The sequence below is a fragment of the Prunus avium genome, chromosome 1, assembly GCF_965620075.1.
Source record: "Prunus avium chromosome 1, drPruAviu1.hap1.1, whole genome shotgun sequence".
In the NCBI taxonomy this organism is placed as follows: domain Eukaryota; kingdom Viridiplantae; phylum Streptophyta; class Magnoliopsida; order Rosales; family Rosaceae; genus Prunus; species Prunus avium.
The window spans coordinates 49254707-49278165 of NC_142284.1; the positions used below are offsets into that span (position 1 = coordinate 49254707).

Here is a 23459-nt window from a genome sequence, read left to right on the forward strand (position 1 = left end):
GTAAGGGGGGAGGCCACCACTGTGGTACCTGCTTTCGACTATGAAGCCCATATTTTAGTTTGTTGATCAAGTGATGATATTTGAGGACAGAAGCCCGTTTCTGGATGGTTTTCAATTGGATACTGTTGAGCCTAGTTTTCACTCTTCAGGTCCATGGAATGTTTCCCAAAACGAAGTTTCATAGATAAATTAGTTTGGAGAAAAGTTTGAACTGTGGAAGTCCTATAGGCAGCTTCCACCTTCTTCGTTGTTGGGTTTAGACACAAGTTGCTTTTGTAGTTTGTCTGTCATTCATGACCCATATTCCTTTTCTTGATAATCGAGATTAACTATAGTTGTGTTTTCAACAATTTGATTCATACGGCAAGAGTCTTGAAAATCCATGTGACGCATAAAGCATCCGATTCCAAAAGGCTATCATTTTTTTAAATAAAGATTTTCCTTAATGGAGAATAATTTATCCCACTCAATCTGACACTAGAGCCTTAATGGTTAAGATGCTAACTCCCTAGTCTCTGGAAGGATTCCTTGGGTCAAACTCCCTATGAGAACCATCAAATTGGACATCTGCACTGATAAACAAACTAAGATAAGCTTCTGTTTCGAAAAAGTAATTCAGTAATTCAATTGGACGAACAAGATAGAGAGTGAGCTATAACTAGACCTATGCACTCCACAGAGCAAACTTCTTTTTCGGAATGGAGGGTATTTTGGTTCTCACTTTGTAAGTCTTGCATTCTTAACAGAGCCAAGTTAGACAAGAGAAAGGGTGGGTTGTCCTGAGTCCTGAGGTAGTTTCCTGAATGGAGCCCGGAGCTGCATCGAGGAGGACGAGCAGGTTTTCTTCATATGAGAGGTTGGTGGCCATCGGGTTGGCCCTTCTAGCTGTGCTTTCTCCTCTCTATATCGACCGGACAACGGTAGATGATTCAGAACTTGATTTGGAGCACCCTATTAACTTTGCTTCTTGGTTGCCTCTGCTGCTCTTGGTGTTGATCTTGGCCCTCACTTTGTCGCTTTACTTGGACCGAAGCTTTACCAGGTTTGATCCTTACTGGATTCACAGAGTTGGCGGTTCTTCTAGTGGCATCACGATAATTCTCATGGTTCTTGCGTTGGTGTTGAAGTGTAAAGCTTCTATTAGGAACTGGGAGGCTTAGCTCAAATCTTTTGTAGTACTTGTTTTTGGCCATGTAATTTGCTTATCGCTTTACAGAACGAAGTTCATGTATCTTTTTTTTTATATAAATAAGAATAAGCAGCTTCTTGTTGAATTGGAAGTCTTGAAGTCTTTGTTTTCTGAGCCAAGATTCAGCAGATTCTCAGTATTGAAAGGAAAAAATAAGAAGAAAAAAACCTTTTCACCTCTCGAAAATCCTAGGAATTCTCTCTCTACACAAAACCATACAAATAGAATTAAGATTGTCTTTCCAATCCAACCAAATTAAGAAAATAGCAGAACTAAACAGGTTCGTTTATCATTCAATGAGTAATATAAAATGAATGCTCCTTTCGCAGCCAATAATATTTTACATGTAAGGGAATAACTGAAGAAAATGAATGACATTGATCTCGCAGTTTGACTCTACGTGTAATGAAAATGAGAAACAGAACAAATTACAGAGGACAAAGCCCATCAATACAACAGATCAAAAGGGGCCCCAAAGTTACATGGAAAACAATCCAGATTTTCACAATCCAAAGGCATACCACATTGCAATCAGAGCTATGGTGAATGACCACATATGACTGCTTCTAGATCGATCATCGGCACCACTGCACTCGTCATCAGCACCACTAAAGCATCCGGGTCTTGTTATTTTAGGCGCACCTCCCTCTGTTGCAAAGCTGCTGTTAGTCTTGCCACTGCTGAACAACACACACCAGAAATATGGAGACCCTCGATCACTGCCACTCACAGCAGCTCCCACTTCAGTGTGGTTCTTGTTGTAGAGAATTTCTAAGCCCTTGCTGTTTTCAATCAAGATTTTTGAAAATGCTTCAGAAGGAGGCACATATTTGGACTGGCAGCCAAGTAAACGACCGGTAATTGGAGTGAGGGTTGAGGCTAGAACACCACAGTTGGGGGCAAAAGTTTCAGCAAATTCAGATTCAGGGGGCTTCTTGGCGTCAGTTCCTCCTACAGAACTACAGTCACCTTGGTATGCTTTTATGTACTGCAGGGCAATGCAGGCCAAGCCCGGGTTGTCGTAGAGGGTTGATGCCTTGTGTGCAGTTCTGTTGCTGTTAATTACACTCACTAACTCATCCGCAGGGTTATTAGTAACTTTGACTGCAATTTTCACATATGATCGCATAAGTGGGAGTTTATAAGTTTCTCTGATCCCCAAGCACACCAATATAACAAATAACGAAACAAAAACAAGAAAAATTATTTTGGATCCCACAAGAACGCTATTTGAGAGCATGCAATTGATAAGTCAAACTGAACCCAATGCTGGAAAGAACCGAACTAAATGAAGCAAAAAAAATAAAAAATCTCCCAAATCATAAAATCTTATCTATTGTTTTGGTTACCAAAAACTAATTCTTCAAGTAAGGAGAATATTGGGTTCAAATAATTTGAAGTTTTTCTGCTTTTCGTTCTTTATCATTATTGTAAATCAAGCATAAATCATGAAACCCACGATCCAAATTTGTAATAGTTTTTCTTGTTTCCCTCAAATTTTGTCAGCAAACAAAATCAACATGACTACAACAGCTAATTAGAAACATAAATAATAATAAAAAGATGAAGATTTTTAAGTGAAAAATCTCCCACCAAAATAGATCGAGTAACTTAAAATGTAAGCTCTGTTCTTGACCAGAGAGATCTAAAGCCAACTTAAACTCCAACCAATAAAGTCACAGACTTGTATGCAAATGCAGAAGTGAGAAGTGTAGCCACATTCAGAAAATGTATCAAAGACACACACTCAACTCAAGGTAAAGAAACAGAGTCCCAGAAATCTTAAAGCAGATCCAACATTTGGTACCCACTTAGATATAAGTTCCAAATCTGAGACATGACACAATTCCAAGGTCACATTGTCCTACTATAAACATATGCATAAAGAAAGAAACCACTTTTGTGTATGTGTTGTAGATTTGCAGGAAACTTACTCTGAGTAGCAGCTGCAGCAGAGACAACAAGAAGAGAAACTAAAAGAAACCATGTGCTCTTTGCCATTGTTGCTTTGCTGTGGTCTGGTTGCAGCTGAGAGAGAGAGAGAGAGAGAGAGTTAGATGAAGCCGGTAATGTGTCGGCTTCACTCGGGTGCGAGCTTTACTAAAACGGACAGCTATCATTTGCTCCCTTTTTTATATATATTATTTTCCGTTTAAAAAACAGGAGAAAACTTGTTTTGTAGGTTGTGGGTTGTGGTTGTGGGCCTTGTGGCAATGCAAGGTCACCAACAGAGTAACCGGGTCGAACCCGGATTTGGATAATGGATGTTCCTTTGAAGCTAAGCCATTGCCACTCATGGCATGGTTTGGTTGGTGCAACTGCTTTCCATTTGTGCTACTTGGGGGCTGCCTGAACATTGAATCTAATTATCCAATTATTGACAGTTAATACAGTTTGTTGATAGCCTATACTATCATAGCAAGCTGAGCCTATGGCAAATCACCACGTGGCCATGGATGGCTCTGTCAAAACCAACACCTATCTGAGCACTCGGGAGGTCTCGGGTATCCAAACAAAAGCCTTTGGCCCAAACGTCCTGTTACTGAGCTGACCACCATACTGAGGACGACTAGAAGTGCACTAGCACTCGCCAGGTCGGACCAGGCCCCTGTCAGGTCAATCACTTCGTCCACTTAGTAAAAAGCCTGGCAAGCGAGGGAGATCAATTAATGCGCATCCCATCTTTAACCAAGTCTCGCCTAACCCTTTAATCTTTTAGCGAACAAGCTAGTGATGGAGAGGGATCATTTAATACACCCATCCCCTCCCTGTTCGCTTGTCACTTTGCCACTTGATTCCTGTCAAACAGTATGGTGACCAAAGACAAAACATTAAATGTAACTCATGCTAGGGGAGATGGGGGAAAAGATCTCCTCCATAAATATTGTGACCTCTCCTTCTCCCCCTTATAAATATCCCTCACTTATCTCTGGACAAATGTAATAAATATTCTCATTGTGAAAACCCTACATCCATTCTCCCTAGCTTAAATCAGTTCCTGACTTAACCATCGGAGAGGGCTCAATTGGGATCAACCCCAGTTTGCTCCTATTCTGATACTGTTATAAGTGTGCAGATCTTCCCTCAGAGATAGCCCAACTACAGGGTCGGATACAAGCCCAAGCCCCTGCCTAAGTCCAAGTCACCTATACGAGAAGGATACGCGGTTTACACAGTTTATGAACACGGGCTATGGAGGCCCTATAGGCCTTTCATTATAGTTAGTTAGTTAGTTAGTTAACTGTTGTTTGCTTACAAAATGAAGAATGCCATTTTTATTAATGGACAATGCTTGGCTCCTGATATATCAGGAGCCATTCCTCCTCAACACAAGACATGGCCTCTTACAAAATGACACCTGTTTTTTTTTTTCTTTCTTTTTTTTTTTTTTTTCTTTCACTGACTCTTTCTTTCTTTCTCTTCTCACGCACTCACCTCTCCTCTCCTCTCCTCCCATGCTCTGTCTTCTCTCATCTTATCTCTCCATCTCTTTCCCTTCAACTCAGATCTAGAGGAGAGAGAGTGACGCCGGAGAAAATTTTTCTCGCCCAAGTTGTATCCTGGAATCTTCCACCATTCCTAAGAGTTCCAGAACTTCCCAATAAATAAAATTTAAAAATTAAAAAGGAGAGAAATCAAGATATAGTGTTTGGGTGATGATGATGGAGGAGGGGTGATTGGAGAGAGAACGGGGAATGGGGGAGGGGGAATATGGCAGCGATGGGAAGAGAAAGGGGAGATGGCAGCGATGGAAGACAGTGGTCGACATTGATGCCGAGGAGGGCAGATGGCAGCGATGGGAAGAGAAAGGGGATGAAAATTTCTTCTAATGAGTTGCAGGGGAAGAGACAGAGCCAACGAGATGAGAGAAGAGAGAGAGAGAGAGTCGGTGGAAGAAAAAAAAACATGTGTCGTTTTTTAATGAGGCCACGTCATGTGTAGAGGAGGAATGACTCCAGATATATCAAGAGCCAAGCATTATCAAATCTGCAACTGCAATGGCAAACAGGCCAAAAGACAAAGGAATAGCTTGAAATTACAAAAATACCCTCCGACACAACAACCTAGGCCTTTTAAATGGAGAAACATTTAAGGGCATATGTGGAAGTTTGAGATGACCAAACCGATAAGACTTGCAGATTCTTCACCGTTTATCTGTGTCTTGGACAGCTCTGGTGGCATGGCCACATTGAGCAGCACCGCGCACGTTAGCACCAACCCCTTTAGCTCCTTAACTCCCCCTCCTTTACAGCCCATAAAGCTCGCCGCAAATGCAAAGAAGTTGCCGCGAGTGAGGTGCGCATCGTCACCGTCGAATTGGCGGGAGAGCAGGCGATTGGTCTCCATCTCTGTGTCTCTAGGTCTCTCAAATTTGCTCCTTGTCCCTAACTGTACGGCTCTTTAACTCTGCTATAGTTTTATCCTTATTCTCTGTTTGGTTGGCCAGAAAGGAAAATTTGTGGGAAAAGAAAATTAAAGATTTTTAAACAAAAACGTAACTTGCATTTCATATTGGGTTACTGCTGCAGATGCTGTCGCCGGCAGTCCATTCGATAAGTATGTGAAAAGGTAATGCCTTTAATCAGCTTATAGCTATTAGGCCATAAAGTTTAAAGCTTTAGCTCATAATTCTGCATAATTATGATAAACCCAGGAAAAAGCTTGACCCTCTTGAGGCTTATGTGTCGCCAGTCATATTGACCCAATTTCAAATCAAGGACTTGGGTAATTGCCTTTGCCGTTGTTTTGTTTGGCCACTGATTTCTGTGTTGCCATTTTTGATGATTTATGCATCTCCTCTCTTTCCATTTGACACTTTTTTTAAAGTACACTTACTAAGTCCTTATAGTAGCAGAGTTGTGTTGATATAATCTTTCACTAAATGCAGAGAAATCTCTGGAAGGTGATGAGCCCCAGTTTGATACCTGCCGGTCTCTGCTACGTTCGGGCCCTGCAGCGTCCCTTCGTGTAAATATTAGAGCTGTAAGTTGAGGGTTCCTTCCTTGAGAAGAAATTGGCATCAGTCTACATGCTTGTTTCCATTTGCATTATGGAAGTTTTTGTCTACTTGAATTCCTAAGAGCTCAAGGGAAAATTTTGTTTGGAAATATAGGTGGCGCAGTATGCTTCAGACGATGGCAATGGGAAAGCTGCTTCTAGCAGTGTTGATGAATGTCTCAGGTACTCTCACTTTCATTGGTTGGTTGCCCTGTCTTCTGCTGAATCCCATGATGCAAGAACAGCCACAAGCTTCTTATGATTTATGTGTCAACTATGTTCAATTTTTTGAAGGGCCTTGGAAGAACTGGATTCCTTGCTTTTGCACGCATCAAGGAAAGAACAAGCTTCGGTCAAATCAATGAAGGCACAGATTAATACTGCCCTTGGTGCATTGGATAGGTGAATCTTTACTGTTTTACTATTTTACGACGTACACGACAAAGCTGGATTTTCTGAAGACCATCATTTTTTGCAGCCTCCTGAAAACTGTACCATCAGATGTGCTGGACAAAGGGAAGGTCGTGGCCGATTCTTATAGGAGCTCATTAGAGAATGCAGATCTTGATATCTCAGACCCGGACCTGAAGCAATTGGAATCAATATTATGAACTCGTGAGCTTTAAAATTTTCCTAACGCATACATGGATGTTTTGTAGACTTCGTGTCAAGATTCTTGGTTTCTTTTTCGTCACCCCACATTATATCTGTTGTTGGAAAGCACCTCTTGTTCAACAAAACTTGAAACCAAATCTTTACCTGCGGAGGATGAAAGTGTTTATGTAACGACTAGAAGCGGACGGCTTCTCCGTATCAATTTTACATTGACAAATACATGATGGACCAATTTGAATCGATCGACTGTTCCAACAGGTTTCCATTCTCATCCTTTTTTTTCTTACTTTCCAAGTGATCGCTTTGCTATGGATAAAAAGGTAACCTTTAATAGTATAATCATCAAAGAATTCATTCCAGAAACTCAACTGAAATAAACAGACTTGGAAAACTGAAACTGGATCAAAAGAAAATTAATCAAGAACGAAAACAATTTATTGGGCCATTACATAAAGACAGTACCAAATTCAGTACCCTATACAAACATAGAATTCAGATTGTTTTGAATTTCACTCGTCCTGAAAAATTGAGTTCAAGAGGATCAAATGATAGTTCAACATAGAAACAAACATTACTTATTGTATGGTTACATAATAAGCCTATGTCCGCTACCTATATACCTAAATCAAATACAAGCTCAATAGATGACACAATTTACATACAAGTTCCTGGTAGACCAAATCTGCTTGCCACACTAAAAGCTGAGTCAACAAGTCCCGCAGAAAAGAGATGCATTTCTTGCTCTGATCAAGACTGTGACAAGCTGCTGAAGATGCGCTTCAAACTTGGGTATGCCAAACGTAATCTCCCCATGCTCACAGGACATATCTGTCAATCACCGTAAATGACAATATTGGATTACAGTATAAGAGACCGGTTTTCTTGAAACATTATAGTATCATATGAGAGAGAGAGAGAGAGAGAGAGATGAAGTTTGAACTAACCTTGGGACAAAAACGGACATCAAGAGTCTCCAGCATGCTACATTTTGATATGGCAGCTTCCACTGCTGCTTCATCAATGTTACAAGACTAATACATACAAAGTCCCAGCAAGAAAATTAAATTAGGGAAGAATATCAGTAAATGGAAGCAGTTAGCAGTACTTCACAGTAATGGCTGGTGAAAACAACAGCCAAAGCAAATAAATAAAAGCATGTCTTTTCAAGATTTTTTCGTTATGCCTGAACATGAGTTTTTCATGAAAAACAAAATAAATAATATTTAAAAGAAAAACGATAATCCATATAATGGGAATCATATAGGAGACAAAATGCATACCTGAAGAAAAAGACTAGTCAATTTAGGACAATCAAGCTTCAAAACTTCCAACGAACAACAATTGCTGAAAATAGGACAGAAATGTTAGCGAAGAAGATAAAACAGCATAAGAATCAAGGACCAAACATACAAAGAGATTTTTACCTCAAATTAAGAAAGCAGAGGTTGAAACAAGCAACATCGACATCCTTTAAATTTGCAGACAGAGAAAGGTTTAATGACGACAAGTGGAAACAACGTGCTGCTGGAGGGATGAGAACCTTCCTAATATTTGGACAACCTACACAGTTGAGGTTCTGCAGTAATCGGTTTGGCTGCTCAATTGGCTCGTGGGCACTCTGAGGTAAAAACATGCCAGATGGAGCAGAAATACTTGACAATTCAGAAGGGCGCCCACCACTGCTAGCCCAATTCAGGTCATGCATGTTTACACAGCCATTCAAGCTCACATGAGTTAAGTGTGTACAGAAAGAAAGGAGCTCCTCTATAGCAGACTGACAGAGTGTTCCATAAGACAAATCAAGTTCCTGGAGAGCTGGAAGAGCCCTTTCCTTGTACAGAGGCTCTAGAGATGAGTCAGATAAGTACTTGCAGGCTTGCAATTTTAGCACCTGGGAGAAGATAGGAAAATAAGAAAAACAAGATAAAAGGTTGAAAAATCTGCCCAAGATTCATATAATTTAAGTTCAAATAAAGAAACGTGTCATATGCTGCTCAATGTACATAAAGTATTCTATGGTATGAGGAGCAACACGCTCCATGTTTCAACAAATAAACAGGGTATGGGTCGTAAAAATCACCTTTAGTTTCATACAAGACTCAAAAACTGGCTTCAAGTTCATTAAGAAAGTGTAGGACAAATCAAGCAGAGTCAAATTTGGAAGCCAGCGCAGAGAGTAGAGTCCGTCGGAACCAACAGAGGGGCACGACATCAAAATTAAAGACTCGATCAGTAAGCATGAAGAAGCTGTTGCAGACAAGCAATCATCCCTAAGCTGGCTGCATGTGCAAAAGTAACAGGGATTTTAGTTAGATTGAGGCCTGCAGAAAAGGAGGGAGCCAAGAAGCAGTCCAGTTAGTAGAGTTTAATAAAATAAAGAAAATAACCTGCAAAAGGAAGCGTCTAGAGAGGTCAAGAGTGGACAATTGATGGATGCTTCAGATAATACGCCACATCCCTTCAACTCAAGTAGCACCATATTTGGCGCTTCAATACTGAGCTCGTTCAATTTAGGACATATTCCCAAATTGAGTGACCTAAGACCAACCTGAAGAATTGAATGAGAAAAGGATTCAGTTTTCTAATGACTGCTTAACGGAAGAATTAACATGCATTACAAACAGTGCAAATAGAGTAGTTACATCTCATGACATAAATCTTCAAGAAAGACCAACAATCATGCATATTGTAGAACTTGTGTTCAGGAAAATTATAAATTTTCTAAGAAAAATAATTCATTCTCACTTAACTGGACAAAAAGCTGCTCTTTCAAGATGATCACAACCATCTAAAGAAACTTGTTCAAGATAGGGGCATGTCAGTTCAAGAGAAGTGATTGCCCGGCAACCAACAAGTGAAAGACTGACTAAAGAAGTGCTGCAGAATCGAACTGCTGTTAAGCTCTGAATGAAGTAAACACATTATGTCAGCCAAAGGAAGAGCACATAACAACCAGAAGATAACTCGGTCTATCAAACTAAAAACAAATTATTCAACCCTCCCTGAACAACACTGTTTCCAGTCCCAAGTTTATGGCATCAACTTACAGAGGCACATGGAATACATCAAATATGTCAAAATGCCCACCAAACCAGTATGCTAGCTAGCATATTCAACTCTCAACCGTATTTACTCAGCTAATGAGAAGAGACAAATTGACAAACCTCACAGTTTTCGAGAACTAGCATTTTGAGCATAGGACAACCCCCACCATCACTGAAAACATCACATATAGAATTTGTTAAAGATTCACAATCTGTAAGGTCCACTTCTTGCAAAGATTGGCATTGCAGTGCCAACGTGGTTAAGCTTTCTTGCTTTTGCAATGCTAGTTTCTGCAAATCCAAAATATCGCTCATTCAGATTTCATGTATCTGACAAATGATGAAGACTCAAACTGTTTCTTCAAAATACATACCTGAAGTGAATTTGAAGTGATGTTGATACGATGGAGCACCGGGCAGTTAGACACCATAATAGATGACAGCATGATGCACCTTAGATTTAGATCAGCAAACCTGCAAGAGAAGTACCCAATGTAAAAAATATATTGTCCTCCCCAAGGGGATGTTTTCAGGGTTTTCTTCGGGGTTGAGGGGAGATCTATATATATATATATATATATATATATATATATATACACACATACATACATGAGAGAGAGAGAGAGAGAGAGAGAGAGAGAGAGAGAGAGAGAGAGAGAGAGATGGGCGAGCAGAAGCGTACTTGCGACAATGTACTAGTCTAATATTCTGCAAGCGCGGGAGATCCAAGGACACAGCGGTAAGCAGGCTGCAATTGTCAAGCTCCAAAACCTACGATAAGTCATAAATTAAATATGTTTAAAGAAGTCAGTGAGACAGCCCAACCAATACCAATATTTGACACAAGATTCAAACCTCCAGCATGTAACTATGAGATATTGCAGCCATCGAAGCTGAGGTGATGCCCTCACAACTGTGAAGCTTAAGAACTGTCAACATTGGCAGTCTTACAGACTTCCAATAATAAAACAGGGAAGCACGTCAAATAAAAAGTACATCCAAATATCACTAAAATGAAGACAGTGACTAAAACTACAAACTAACCTCAAGGGATATATTTGGACAGTACGACGCATCGAGAACATGGAGATTAACACAAGTAAGAGCTATCTCACGTAGTGTTTCATCACTAACACAAGAGCAATTTGACATATCTAGAGACTCTAATTGAGTGCATGAAGTTGCTGCTGAACGAATTGCAGCATCCGAAAGCTTGTGGCAAGAGCCCATATCAAGTTCATGCAAAAGAGGGCTATTAAGAACAGCCTGTGCCATGTTACTGCGCTTCAATGACAGAGTTTCAAGTTGTGGACACCTGCAAAAAGATCAGATTTAGCACAAAAATGTAACCAAAATCACAGTGCATGACAGTTAAATAAATTAAAATTATAAAAACATTTTCACCTGATGGATATGCGCATAACACGACACTTTGTTAATTGAAGATGACGCAGTCTTTCATGGTTTATAGGTATTTCCTGAATACCATTACCAAGAGTGGCATCATTGACAATCAAACTTTTCAGCATTTGACACTCTGCTAATGAATGGAAAAAGAGATCCCCTAGCTGCCCTTTCCCTAGGATTAAAACCTCAAGATTCCTGAGAAAAAGTTCAAAATTAAATATGTAAAGTGGAAACTATATAAGCACCAATTATAGGATACATGCATGCACATGAATACTTAAAAATGCAATTTACCTTAACGAAGAGATTGCTTTCATAACAAGCAAGTGAATAGCAGGGGTACCAGAAATATTCAATTCTGTGGCATTGGGATATCGCCAACATATATCCTCAACTGCAATAACAAATGAGTAATAAATAAGCACACAACTTTTAATCATAAATATTTAAATATTCAAAAAACTTATTCAAATATATATAATATTAAATTAACTTTCAAAATACAAAAACATTAGTAAGACAATAGGTACAGACTGTTTTTAAAATCCACACACTTTCATTACTATTTACAAATGCAAACTAAAATGGATAAATCCACAAGCAGCAGAAGCCGCATACAGAAAACAAACAAAAATATCCCAAAGCCATAAATTTTTTGAGAGGGGGAGAAGACAAACTTCAGAACCAAACACATCTGTGACCACTAGTTTGACAAATTATCCATTTACTTGGCACAACTACATCTTCAACTTTTGTACTTTGTAAAAATGTTGGGTGGTAAACCACAAAAGAATAAAGTAAAACTCACATTGCTCCAAAGATATGTTCCGATTCTCAAAATTCAAACATCTCCAGAAATCTTCATGAGCACTAGCAGCTCGCCACTGCCTGCAGACTATAGCAGCTCGGCAAAGATTAATGTGGTCCAGGAAAGAGAAAACCTGGTAACAAGGAGAATATGCAATAATAATAATGACAAAGTTAGGACCAAAATTGATCATAGACTCATTACATGCAAATATATACACGAGGCAATGCTTACCATATGTAAAAGGTCATCCGTCAGATCCATCCGAACTTCTAAATCTTCTGTTTTTGAAGTGCCACTCTTATCACCTTCATCATCTTTCCCACTGCCAGATTCAAAGGGACTCTCCTCACCACCATTATTCGGAGTAAAATTTTGAAAAAAAGTCTCGCTCTTATATGGAACATTAGAGCCCTGATTTATTCTGTAGTCCCTGTCTGCAGATGAACTGGAATTTCCCGCACCTGAAGATATCACCATTGCACAATGGACGTCACTGCAAGAAACAGTGTCAAAGCCAATCATAAGTATGAGAGACAATGTAGCACAAATGCCTTGTCACGAATTAACTTTAAGCTCAAAATACATATATGTCAAATAAATCTTCATTGCATAATCTATATAAATGAGATATACACACACACACACACACACACATATATATATAACTTTACACGTTAAACAGTTACTTATTTCTCATAATTCTCCTAAAAGGTGGAGCATTGATGTAAATCAGATGGGAATGGTTAATAAGGATTATACTTCATCATTTCCTTTGGACTAGGGTTGAACGTCAATCACGAATTTAATAATATGCCATAATACACAATTGACACATTATGAATATGCTTCTATCGATGTGAGTCTTCTAATCATGCCTACTGTGACTACCTTCTAAATTTGATGTGAATTATTTCTTTAATGATTGCTCATGTTAGAGAAAAGGTTTAGATCATGAAACAAATTAATTCATGTAGAGCAAACACGTAAGCCCCCGCCTTCATTGCAGCACTAAACATAGAGTACCAGAGATTTCTCGAAACAAACAGTATATAGAATATACTCACGCAAGATCATTATGGTAATGTAAACTGTGCCCAGTTGAAAATCAAATTATACTAGAACCAAATACTTAAAGACATGAACTCGCACAAACCAATATCAATTATAAAACACATTTGTGAATTCCCAATTAACAACCCAGTTGCTAGTAAGGTCAAAACTTTAGTACACCCATGAGTAAATTACCTAAAATTTAACAATCAAGTAAACAGAGAACCCAGAGAAACAAAGCCCAAAAAGAATAGAAGCAGACGGTTAGAGAGTTAGAAGCTCACTGAGAAAAGGAGTGAACTTTGGCTCGCTTATGGTGCGAATCGTGATCACCGTCGTCTGCAGCGGAAGCCGAGCTACTCTCGCCCTCGGATAGCCGTGGGCTCCTAATCGCGGCCCTCAACGTCGCAAGAGCGCCAACGCAGACCGACTCGTCCCATTGAGCACCACCACGCATTGCTTGGACCATCCCTTCGAACATTCGTAGATGGCCGTTGCCGTCGCGGCCAGGGTCAATGGATGCAAGCCCTAATCTTGGAACGTTCCCCTCGGCTTCCTCGCCATTTCCGGTAACGCCCTCCGCGTTGCCCTCATTTTCGAAATTTCCCTCCTTCATGATCGGCTCCGCCTCGCTATCTTCCTCTTCTGGTTCGTCTTCTTGGGTGAAGCATAGGCAGCACCAAATCTTCATGCACTCGAAGGAAAACCTCGGACCTCTGCAAACCCTAGGTCACGATCCGACGCATTTTTACGCCCTGCTCACTCCTCCTCCTAAATTAACACCCAAATTGACGCAGAAATGATGGAACAACTCAAGAAACCCTAGAAATGAGAGACCGTCGATTCAATTTTTGAAATTTGATTGCTCGGTACAGCAACACGGGAATTGATCGATATCTACATTAATGTACAAACTAATTAACAAAAATAGGGAGGACGAGAGAGAATTTTAGTGGATCTGATGAGATCCTGAGAGCTTATTTGCTGTGGACGCTTTAGTTGTTGTACCCTCGAGTGCTCTGATATAATCTGTGTTTTTCTACTTCGAACGGAAACTCAAAGTCTGCAAGAGAGTCTAGCTACCTTAAAAAAAAATTATATTATTAACAATACTATATATAAATGGTGGAATCCATACGACGCCGTTCTTTTTTTCTTTTCTTTTTCTTTACTTTTTCTTTCCTTCTACCATTGGTTGGTCTTGTTTCCTTTTTCTAGTTATATTGGCTTCTTATTTTTTCCCTTTGAGTCTAAATCTTATATCATGATTTTCCCTCCTAAAAGGAAAATTATAAACGACACTATTATTGTATGAGAAATTATGAGAATCCTTATTCTTAGTTAATGAGTAAGGAATATTAAAAGTGAAAAACAGACCATGATTGCCTAAAATTTAAACTAAAAACTATGTTAGTTTTGTATATTTTTTCAAGCTCGCGATGTATAGAATGAACGTTATTTCTTATGATTTAGTTTATACATCAAATAAATATAACATTAAATTAAGATTGGTTTGACTTAATTAGGTCGTTAACAAGTGTCCTTAAGAAACGCCAATTAGCAAGACTCGCAAACAAAATTAGTGAAAAGAAAGCTTAAACTTTGATAATTAAGAATGATTAAGCATTGGCCATTTGGGAACCTTGGACATTAGACAAAGTCATCAATTCCCAAATAGGGGAACACGTAGGTCCCACTGACATAACCAATGGTGACAAAAAGATGTTGGTAAATCCGCAAGTCCATGAAAAATCTTGAAAATCTTACACAGCAGCGCCTAAAGGTTGTCCTTTCCACCAAAAATGGTCGACAGCAGCACTATGCTTCAAAATTTCAAACACGAAAATATACTTTGAGCCCCCAAAAGCCCAAAGCATTCAGCCGATAAAATTACAAAACAGGCCTCAAATAGAAAGCCTTTGATTTCAATTTGGCTAAAGAAAGAAAGCCCATAAAGACTTGTGCCCAACAATCCAAACACACATTCATTTCTTCAAGCAAGACCTTTAGGTTCAGTGATGAATGATGTTCCAAAGTGGTCGGTCGAGAAGTTTATATCTGAATGCACTGAGGCACGCCATAACCGGAGCAACTGTTTCCAAATGACCATCATCATATCTCCAGTTGCTTGATAAAACACTTGTCCTCACTGCCTCTCTATTGGGCAAATGTGACAAAATAATTTCTACAACAGCACTTGGTAAGTTGCTAATTCTGTCCAATTTCGAACAGGACTTGGGGGGTTCTCTGTGCTCCTGACAAATTAAAGTAGGAGCACATCAAATACCTTGATCAATCCAACTAACACGGGTACCATAGGAGCTTACTCTTTATTCTTTAACACACATTTCTTAAGAAACGGGTTAGCAATGCTCCTAAAAAAAATTAAAGAAAAGAAAGCTTAAATTTTGATAATTAATCATGATTAGCATTACCCATTTGGGAACCTTGGACATTAGACAGAGTCATCAACTTCCAAATTGGAGAACATGTAGGTCCCGTGGACATAACCAATGATGGCAAAAAGATGTTGTTAAATCCGCAAGTGCATAAAAACTTGAAAATCTTCCACCACAGTGCCTAAAGGCCGTGCTTTCCTTCAAAACTAAAATTCTATACCTATCTCTTAATCGTTAGATCAAACTAACCTATTTGATAAAGACGTCGTTATAGAATGACTCTCCACCAAAAATGGTCGACACCATCATTGGACTGCCCTGCCCACTATTCTTCAAAATTTCAAACATGAAAATGCATTTTGAGCCCTCTAAGCACAAGCCCTCACCCAATCAAAATTACAAAACAGGCCTCATATAGAAACCCATTGATTTCAAATTGGCTAAAGAAAGCCCATAGGCCTGATGTTGTTGAGGTGGATCCAATCTTAAACAAGTTGGCCTAAAAATATCACACAAGTATCTTTTAGTAAATTAGCATCACGTGCTTAAAGGTAACTGGTTCAAGTGTCAAGGTTATTTCTCTTTTACTTTTGGGAGGTGGTGTGTAGTGTACAGTGTACGTACGACTTCCTGGAAGGAACCCTAATATCAATGGCCGAAATTATGAAAAATATTTGTCCTTCTGATGAATTCCTTTAATATATATATTAAAATATGCGATTCATATGAATAAGGAGTATCTCTTTATCCCGAAAATATATCGATATTGCATCGGTTTTCAAAGTGTAGCAAGCAGCCTTTTGCATGATTCAAATCTTCCAACATGTGAAACATATACGAGAAATAATCAATTATATGAAACTAATTAATAATATATAAATTTTGGTATGGTTTGCGTTTTGTGATGCAATCGTACGCTACAAACAGGAACAAAGCCTGTAAATTTCGTCTTTTTTTGTTTTGTTTTGTTTTAAAGTACAACACGTGGTTGCATGACACGTTTACAAAGAACGTATAGGATGCTTTTTTGCATGGGATTAATTAACCGAGGAAGCTCCTCTCTGATTAACCTTACACTTAATAGTATTAGTAAGTGTGTCGTTGGCTTTGGGTTTGGCTTTGGGTGCACCTTACAAGAAATCATGATCTTATAATTGCCTTCTAAAGCCGGACGCGGGGCCCACCCTAGTTCAACTTTTCTCTACTTTTCATGGGAGAAAAAGAAGAGATATGAAAGGGAAAAGAAAATAAAGGGGAGAAGAAAAGTGGTTCGATAAAGAAACCAAGATAGATTTGATTTTCCTTGAAACCAAACAAACAAGCAAAGCTCGAGGCTTGTGAACAAGAAACCAAATCGATAATGCATGGCATTTTGATTTCTTTTGCATGAAAAGAGAATCTGATGCCTAACTACACGCCTAATTACATACACTTTTTTCCATCTCCTTTATTTTTTAGCTGAAAAGATAAACTGAGCCCTTTGGCCAAGTTGAAGTCAAATCATCTCGAACTGAACATCAAGGCCAGTTCAGATTATCCCATGAGTAAATTGAACGGTCCAAATTAAATTAAATTAAATTATTCACCTTATAAAAAGGGGTAAAGGGAAAGCAAAAGAAGGAAAAAAATAAAAAGAGATTGGCTTGTCATGAAAATTTGTAACCATCAATGTCATTGATAATTGAGTTTGCACAGAGAGATGATCATGGCCACATTTCAATCTACGAGCATAATGGTCATATCATTGACTTGTTTGTTTCCTTGATAATACTTCCATCCTTTGTTTTTGGCTTTTTATTTTATGTCTAATTAACAAAAGAACAAACACATGAAAACGATCCAAAATTTCTTGCTCAAACTATTTCTTTACATTAATTGCTCCAACACATTCTTTGTCGAATGTCGATTTTGATAACAATGGTACTGAGACTGACCCACCAGCAGAAACTAAATTCAGAGAAAATAGATGCCAACACAAACAATTACATTGCACTATTTATTCTACTATTAGGGTTGAGAAACCCTAGGGAAAATTTTCTGTCCAGGAGCAAGGATGGCCATTGGATCAAAGCAAGTCTTCCGCTCCACGAATCTCGACCATCGATCATTTCCAAAATGCCACTTCCAATCATCCTGCGATCGATAGTGAGGCAGATACAACTTGAAATCAAACCCCTTTTTGGTGCAATATTGTATAATTTCCTTGTTTTGGGCCACCAGATTCCCGAACGAGGGACCTTGTGGGTATGGTGGAGTGAAACGTAACAAAGCCACTATGTAGAAAATTTCACTTTCTGGTAGTGCCACTGATGTACGCGTATCCCACCTGATCACATTTAATCAAACGTTAAAGCTGATTAATTAAAGGTAATTAAACAATTAAGCTAATGGCAACTACCAAGTAAAACAAATGCAAGAGGGGTATTTTATATTGGTTGAAAGCTTCGTCATGGATCTACCAACAAGAGGGGTATTTTCGTACACCAGAAAGTGCAGTTTGAGCCAGACAAAATTATGGTGTCGATATGCATTATTCCTTGTCGCTTCTGAAATGGCATGAGACTCACCGTGAACGTTGCATCACTCGGAAGAAATCTCATTTTCCGTAAAAAGAGAAAAATTCTGCGTGACCAACATACCCCTCGCAGTATTTCCAAGGCTTCCTGTCTGGTGGGCTAAATCGATATCACGGGCTTTAATTTACGAATCTACCCTTTCAGGCTCAATTCGGAAAATAATAATATTTGAAACGACAAAACCTATGACTCATTTTGAGCTAATTAAGCATAGAAAAAACTATTTAAGGAAAGAAAATAAAAAAAGGGTATTCTACAATGTGGGGACCACTGTATCTTTGTCCGGCAAGTACTCATCCAGCCAGTCTTCCTACGTTTGCTTATACGCTAACCCAACCAAACAGCTCCACCAAACCTAACGTGACGTAAATAATGATAACATCAAATGCAATATGGTGCTGATACGCCACGGTTGGGTGCAGGTTTAAGATGGTACAACCATCATCAGCTGTCCGCACATAAAAAAAAGTGAGGTAACTCTGAGGTCCCACTTGACGTTATATTTTTTTGGTCGAAACCACTTTGACCTTATAAGTAGAAAATATTTGACCCACCATCGGAATCTTAACCACCCGATTTTAAATTTCATCCAATTTGTCAGCGAATCAGATTCAGAAAATGATGTTTATAATTTGTACCATTTTAGATGCACCAAAAATGGGCATAAAATGTCAAATAAGTAGTGTGTATTCCAACAAAATAGCACCTTATAATTTAAACTTTCGCTTATATTTCACACATAAAAAAAGGGGATTTTTAAATTTTAATTTTCTGACAAATTATTAGAAAGCATTCTAAAATGCATGGATATCAAAATTAATACGATCAGCGACCTAAAATACGTATGTAGGTATGATTTTCGTTAAGATTTAGAGTGACAGGGGACGTGTCAATTTTGGAGGCTAGCAGAGTAAACCTCGTCAGCTCACACTAAGCTCTGAGGCTACTCAATTTCCACGTGGCAAGAATGCAAGGATTAAACGGCAAAGATGAATTATATAATTAAAGGAGTGGGGTTGAGGAGGAGAGGGAAAAACGTACTTGCTTCGCAGCAGAGGGTAGACGAGCATGGGCCCACCAATCCCATCCTTGAGGATCTTCTTGATGACCGTCCGATCAAAATCAGCGATATCAGATTTCGAGACGAACAGGTTCAGCCAAGGATGTGGCGCGTCCCATATCCCGTTGGCCTTGGCGTGTTCCTCTGCACGCTTCACACGCAATAAGAAGTCGAGGTAGCTGAGGTCCACTTGGAACTTCAATCGCTCAACGAATCCGAGGCCTCCAAGCAATCTGTTCACGCCCTACACAGAAAAAATTCAGCAAATAACGTCAAACTCCAGGGGTATTCCCGTCATCACACACCCACACAAGGGACATACATTCATGATTTACAGATTCCAGAAAATGATGGCAATTTGGCCATTTGTGGAACTCTGGGGACCACGCCGTCAGCAAAATCCCAATCATCAAACTTCTACTGAAGCCTGTTATTACCATTTTATCCCGGGAAGAGAGTGTCATTCTGGTAATTAAAAGCGAACCTCAAGGGTTTTTATGGATAGGTACTATGTCAGAAAATCCAACAGAAGATAGTAAGATACACTATTGGCGTATTGTCAGTCTCCAAGTTGTAGCAAGCGACGAAAGAAAACTTGCTAGAAGATGAAAATTAAATAACATTTTTTAAAATCTTTTTTAAAAAGTTGGAAAATAATAATAATAATAATAATAATATACCAGAAGACGAAAGTACACAGACAGAGTGAGTGAGGGGCATGAAATGAAATGGTGAATGGGAAGAGTGATGATGAGAAGGGAGAATAAGCCGTCCTCCATCGACGAGCTTCGAACACGTGTGAGACTGAGTTCACTTCAGAGGGTTTGTTTTGACTTTTTCACTGTCCGGCGGTAGACGGCTTTGCGCGGGGACGCACTTAACCCACTCGAGGTCAAAATCTTCGCGGCTGTGGGGCCTACTTAGCAACCACCTAGGTCAAAACTCAGTCATCACTGCATGGCCCTACCCAAAAAAAATAAACTGTACTTTTGTGGGGGCCATAAAAGCAGAGCCATGACGCAAACTATAGAATCAAGCTCTTGAATGGCCAGCAAGTTAGGGTGCAGATTTGTTATCCTAGGACAAGATGCAGGAGATAACTTTTATTTATTTTTATTAAAGTTAATTACCATATCAACAATTGAGGGGTCGTCTGTATTGCGGTAGTGTCGAGCCAGTTCGAGACAGTAGAGCATTGATCCGGCGGTTTGTGGGAGATGGGTCGGGTCGAAGAACTGGTCCGGATCCAACGGCACGGAGGGCCGCCCATCTGCCGGGTTGTCGCTGTTGACGAAGGCAAAGCCTTCCACGTAATCAAACGAGTAGTCCTCGTCCTGCCGAGTCACCAGCAACTCGGCGTCCCGAGTGAAGTCCTCAAACTCGGTGTACACCAGCCTTATCCATCTCACCTAATCACATAAAAAATCCATAATTACGTTCCGTAAACGTGTCTCTCATGCACTCAGTTCCACCCATAATTTATGGTTAGAATGTAGCAATTGTTATAATTTTTTCTTTTATTAATGAATTTGGGAAGCCAACAAAAAAAAATGATGAAAAATCTGAATTTCTGAAATACCAACCATGTCCGGGGCTGGTTGGAGCAAAACCCTAGCTCGGGTGATGATACCGAACTGTCCGAGTCCGCCAAGCGCTCCGAAAAAGAGCTCCGAGTTTTCGGTTTCGGAGCAATTGAAAATTTCGCCTTTCCCCGTAACGACTTGTAGCTCCGTTACGTTTGAAGTTTGTGGACCGTAACGGAAAGCCTGACCGCTGACGCCGGCGTTGGATAACGTCCCGCCCACCGTCAAGCTGAGGTAATCAGTCCAGGACCTCGGGGCCATCCCGTACTCGAAAACGCACCGTTTCAGCACATCTTCCCATAATGCCCCTCCGGACACGTCGGCGTAGACGGAGCCATTGTTCGCTCTTACCACTCGGAAATGGTCGTCCAAGGACCGCATGTCCAAGACGAGGCCTCGATCCGCCATGGCCTGGCCGTTGATCGAGTGGCCGTTGCCGCGCGCCGCCACCGTCAGATTCGAGGACCTGACCGCCTCTTTGACCACCCTCGCCACGTCATCGGCGGCTGAGGGGCGGATGAAAAAGAGCGGCGCGAGGGAATTCATGCCGCCGAAATCTCTGGAGGCCTCGTCGGTGGGCCCCATACTGCCTTGGAGGTCCAGAGCCTTGAAGAGGCTGGAAACGTCGTCGTCCGGCCTCGATTCGGTGTCGTTTTCGTGAACGAAACACTCCAGGTATGCTATCATTTTGGCCGGAAATGAGTTAAAAGACTAATTTCGCCGGTAAGCACTCTGTCTCTGTCTCTCTCTCTCAAGCCTCAAAAGCCAGGCCGTTGTCTGTGTCAGAGAGTAGAAGAAGAAGTACTCTTAGCTAGCTCTCTAGTCTCTTTTTTAAGTGGTGGTTACAGTTTGGAGTTTACGGCTTAAATAGCGGCTGATTCTCGTCCCTCCTTCCTCAGAAACCAAATGATATATTAAATAATTTAATTAATTACATTATTTTAAGTGTTTGAGAATTTGATTGATCAAATATTAAACAAAATATTGACGTCAGCCTAGCTTCAATATCCTGTTGACGTTGTGATCCTATCGACATCCTCTGTCTGCCACTTCCACATAATATAAATTAAATTAAATGATTTTTTTTATATAAATTTTCTCAGTTTCCATTTTGTTTTGGTTTGTTTCACGCTTATAGTGCATGATTACTTGTTAAGTGATCATTAGTGACATCTTCTTTCATGCTTTATTTTATTATTTCGAAAAAGAAAAATTAAAATTGACAGTCTCGCAACATAACACTGGATCGTAAAAGAGGAGAAATCAAATTTGTAGAGTTGGGGATGATACATGCTATATTACATGCAAGTTTTAATCATTCGTACATTTCTTTGGCCATCAAAGTATTACGGTTACTTGAATTTACACCAATAAATTGGAAGGTGTAAACTGAGAGCAAAATTTTTATATTCACGGACCCTTTGCCTCATGAATATTAAAATCTTCAATGGTTGTAGCCGTATAAATTATACATAACAATCATATTTATCTAGAGTCTGGAATTAATCAATCCAAAAATGGTAGGTTTTACAACTTGCATGTCTCGAATGGTTAGTCCATTGTCGTAATATATAGTAGACGACATTCAAAGGGTGAAGTAAATGTAGTTTTTTTAATCCTAAGCATGCAAAAGTATATTTAACTTTAACTCGTGATTAAATTGCTACGTGAATATAAAATTAAAATAAATAAAAATTGAAGTTACTCTAACCGAGTAGTCAAATCTCATTTTGAAATGGTCTAATTGAGAGCCAAAAATGTCAACTATATATGTTCTTCTTCAATTAAAATTTAATTGACCTAGACTCTCTAAGTACGCGAAGGGACGCAGATAACCTAAGTGCTGCATTTAGGGGAAAATATTGGTAGGCACTAGGCAACTAGAAAAGATTATTTAATCAATTGTTTTTTAATTAATCTGTATTTGCGTATCCATATTTTATTGTTCATACCTTGTTTTTATTTAATTTTAATTAAATTGTTGACATTGAAATATTATATATATTCCAATAGTCAACAATCGTACCACCACGCCTTCCTTAATGCTTGTACACTATGACGGCTTTGGCTATAAACAAATATTAGGACGAAAGAGTGGTCGAATGAAGATTTATTAGACGAGTTCCATTTGTTTGTTTATTGATAAAGAAACAAAAAGTAAGATTAATTCATCAATGTTTGTATATTAAAAAAATGGTGGTTGAAATGGTTTTTCATATAACGACTTTATTTGCAACGATTCGAATCTCGTAATTACCATTTCAACTTAACTAATTCTTAGTTTAGTGATATAAATTTTCTTTTGAAAATAACCAATTCTTAATTTAGTAATATATGTTTTCTTTCCTTAATGTTGTAACACGTTTCAAGTTCGAAAATCCCTAATTTGAAACGAAAGCATATCGCGCATATGTTATGACCAGGCACTACATGTTAAATAATTAGGCCAAATGTTCATTAAGTCAACACACCTTGTGTTAGAAGTCAAATAATATTCTATGTTGGAATTCATAAAAGCAACATAACCAAGTAAGATCAGAATTCAGAAGTAACATGAGTCACCAAAAATCAGTTGGGCACGCGCATCTAATTTACAAGTATTTTAAGTACATTAATGTACCTGTAATAACCGATTATATGTTTATGTTGAAATATTAAAAGTCAGAACCTAATTAGCAAAAGTCAACCAAATTAAGATATAGTTAAGTAGACCATTTATCGTGTGAT

At 39.1% G+C, this 23459-nt stretch overlaps 5 protein-coding genes across 5 annotated transcripts; 2 read left to right on the forward strand and 3 right to left on the reverse strand.

The window, feature by feature from the left end:
- Positions 1 to 5: 5 nt before the first annotated feature.
- LOC110749429 (uncharacterized) lies at positions 6 to 1274 on the forward strand. The gene has a single exon (XM_021949541.2). The coding sequence runs from the start codon at positions 804 to 806 to the stop codon at positions 1158 to 1160; it is 357 nt and encodes a 118-aa protein (XP_021805233.1). The 5' UTR covers positions 6 to 803; the 3' UTR covers positions 1161 to 1274.
- Positions 1275 to 1457: 183 nt separating this feature from the next.
- On the reverse strand, positions 1458 to 3304 carry LOC110749426 (uncharacterized). Its single transcript, XM_021949537.2, has 2 exons — positions 3124 to 3304; positions 1458 to 2293 (listed from the first exon to the last, which is right to left on the reverse strand). Exons 1-2 carry the CDS (start codon positions 3188 to 3190, stop codon positions 1692 to 1694), a joined length of 669 nt encoding a protein of 222 aa, XP_021805229.1. The 5' UTR covers positions 3191 to 3304; the 3' UTR covers positions 1458 to 1691.
- A 1288-nt stretch (positions 3305 to 4592) lies between these two features.
- On the forward strand, positions 4593 to 7629 carry LOC110749444 (uncharacterized). Its single transcript, XM_021949558.2, has 7 exons — positions 4593 to 5580; positions 5719 to 5758; positions 5844 to 5914; positions 6078 to 6172; positions 6303 to 6370; positions 6482 to 6589; positions 6666 to 7629. Exons 1-7 carry the CDS (start codon positions 5289 to 5291, stop codon positions 6796 to 6798), a joined length of 807 nt encoding a protein of 268 aa, XP_021805250.1. The 5' UTR covers positions 4593 to 5288; the 3' UTR covers positions 6799 to 7629.
- Positions 7216 to 14210, reverse strand: SLOMO (F-box family protein). The gene is made up of 17 exons (XM_021949557.2): positions 13399 to 14210; positions 12296 to 12557; positions 12062 to 12194; positions 11548 to 11647; positions 11251 to 11448; positions 10891 to 11161; positions 10702 to 10800; positions 10529 to 10617; positions 10221 to 10320; positions 9967 to 10137; positions 9553 to 9705; positions 9190 to 9350; positions 8883 to 9081; positions 8227 to 8693; positions 8083 to 8146; positions 7747 to 7833; positions 7216 to 7630 (listed from the first exon to the last, which is right to left on the reverse strand). Exons 1-17 carry the CDS (start codon positions 13803 to 13805, stop codon positions 7550 to 7552), a joined length of 3042 nt encoding a protein of 1013 aa, XP_021805249.1. The 5' UTR covers positions 13806 to 14210; the 3' UTR covers positions 7216 to 7549.
- A 3132-nt stretch (positions 14211 to 17342) lies between these two features.
- On the reverse strand, positions 17343 to 21643 carry CKX7 (cytokinin oxidase 7). The gene is made up of 4 exons (XM_021949536.2): positions 20733 to 21643; positions 20280 to 20558; positions 19131 to 19393; positions 17343 to 17839 (listed from the first exon to the last, which is right to left on the reverse strand). Exons 1-4 carry the CDS (start codon positions 21417 to 21419, stop codon positions 17521 to 17523), a joined length of 1548 nt encoding a protein of 515 aa, XP_021805228.2. The 5' UTR covers positions 21420 to 21643; the 3' UTR covers positions 17343 to 17520.
- Positions 21644 to 23459: the final 1816 nt, after the last annotated feature.

What these genes read in the sequence shown, in the direction of transcription:
- LOC110749429 (XM_021949541.2), top strand. Translation starts at nt 804, where the DNA reads ATGGAGCCCGGAGCTGCATCGAGGAGGACGAGCAGGTTTTCTTCATAT.
- LOC110749444 (XM_021949558.2), top strand. Translation starts at nt 5,289, where the DNA reads ATGTGGAAGTTTGAGATGACCAAACCGATAAGACTTGCAGATTCTTCA. An exon ending in TTTGCTCCTTGTCCCTAACT is followed by an intron (nt 5,581 to 5,718) that starts GTACGGCTCTTT and finishes TTACTGCTGCAG; the next exon opens with ATGCTGTCGCCGGCAGTCCA. An exon ending in AGTGTTGATGAATGTCTCAG is followed by an intron (nt 6,371 to 6,481) that starts GTACTCTCACTT and finishes AATTTTTTGAAG; the next exon opens with GGCCTTGGAAGAACTGGATT.
- LOC110749426 (XM_021949537.2), bottom strand. Translation starts at nt 3,190, where the DNA reads ATGGCAAAGAGCACATGGTTTCTTTTAGTTTCTCTTCTTGTTGTCTCT. An exon ending in TGCTGCAGCTGCTACTCAGA is followed by an intron (nt 2,294 to 3,123) that starts GTAAGTTTCCTG and finishes TGAAAATTGCAG; the next exon opens with TCAAAGTTACTAATAACCCT.
- SLOMO (XM_021949557.2), bottom strand. Translation starts at nt 13,805, where the DNA reads ATGAAGATTTGGTGCTGCCTATGCTTCACCCAAGAAGACGAACCAGAA. An exon ending in GTCCAAATATATCCCTTGAG is followed by an intron (nt 10,801 to 10,890) that starts GTTAGTTTGTAG and finishes TATTATTGGAAG; the next exon opens with TCTGTAAGACTGCCAATGTT. An exon ending in AAAGAGCAGCTTTTTGTCCA is followed by an intron (nt 9,351 to 9,552) that starts GTTAAGTGAGAA and finishes TCAATTCTTCAG; the next exon opens with GTTGGTCTTAGGTCACTCAA.
- CKX7 (XM_021949536.2), bottom strand. Translation starts at nt 21,419, where the DNA reads ATGATAGCATACCTGGAGTGTTTCGTTCACGAAAACGACACCGAATCG. An exon ending in TCCAACCAGCCCCGGACATG is followed by an intron (nt 20,559 to 20,732) that starts GTTGGTATTTCA and finishes TTATGTGATTAG; the next exon opens with GTGAGATGGATAAGGCTGGT. An exon ending in TACCCTCTGCTGCGAAGCAA is followed by an intron (nt 17,840 to 19,130) that starts GTACGTTTTTCC and finishes AAATGTGATCAG; the next exon opens with GTGGGATACGCGTACATCAG.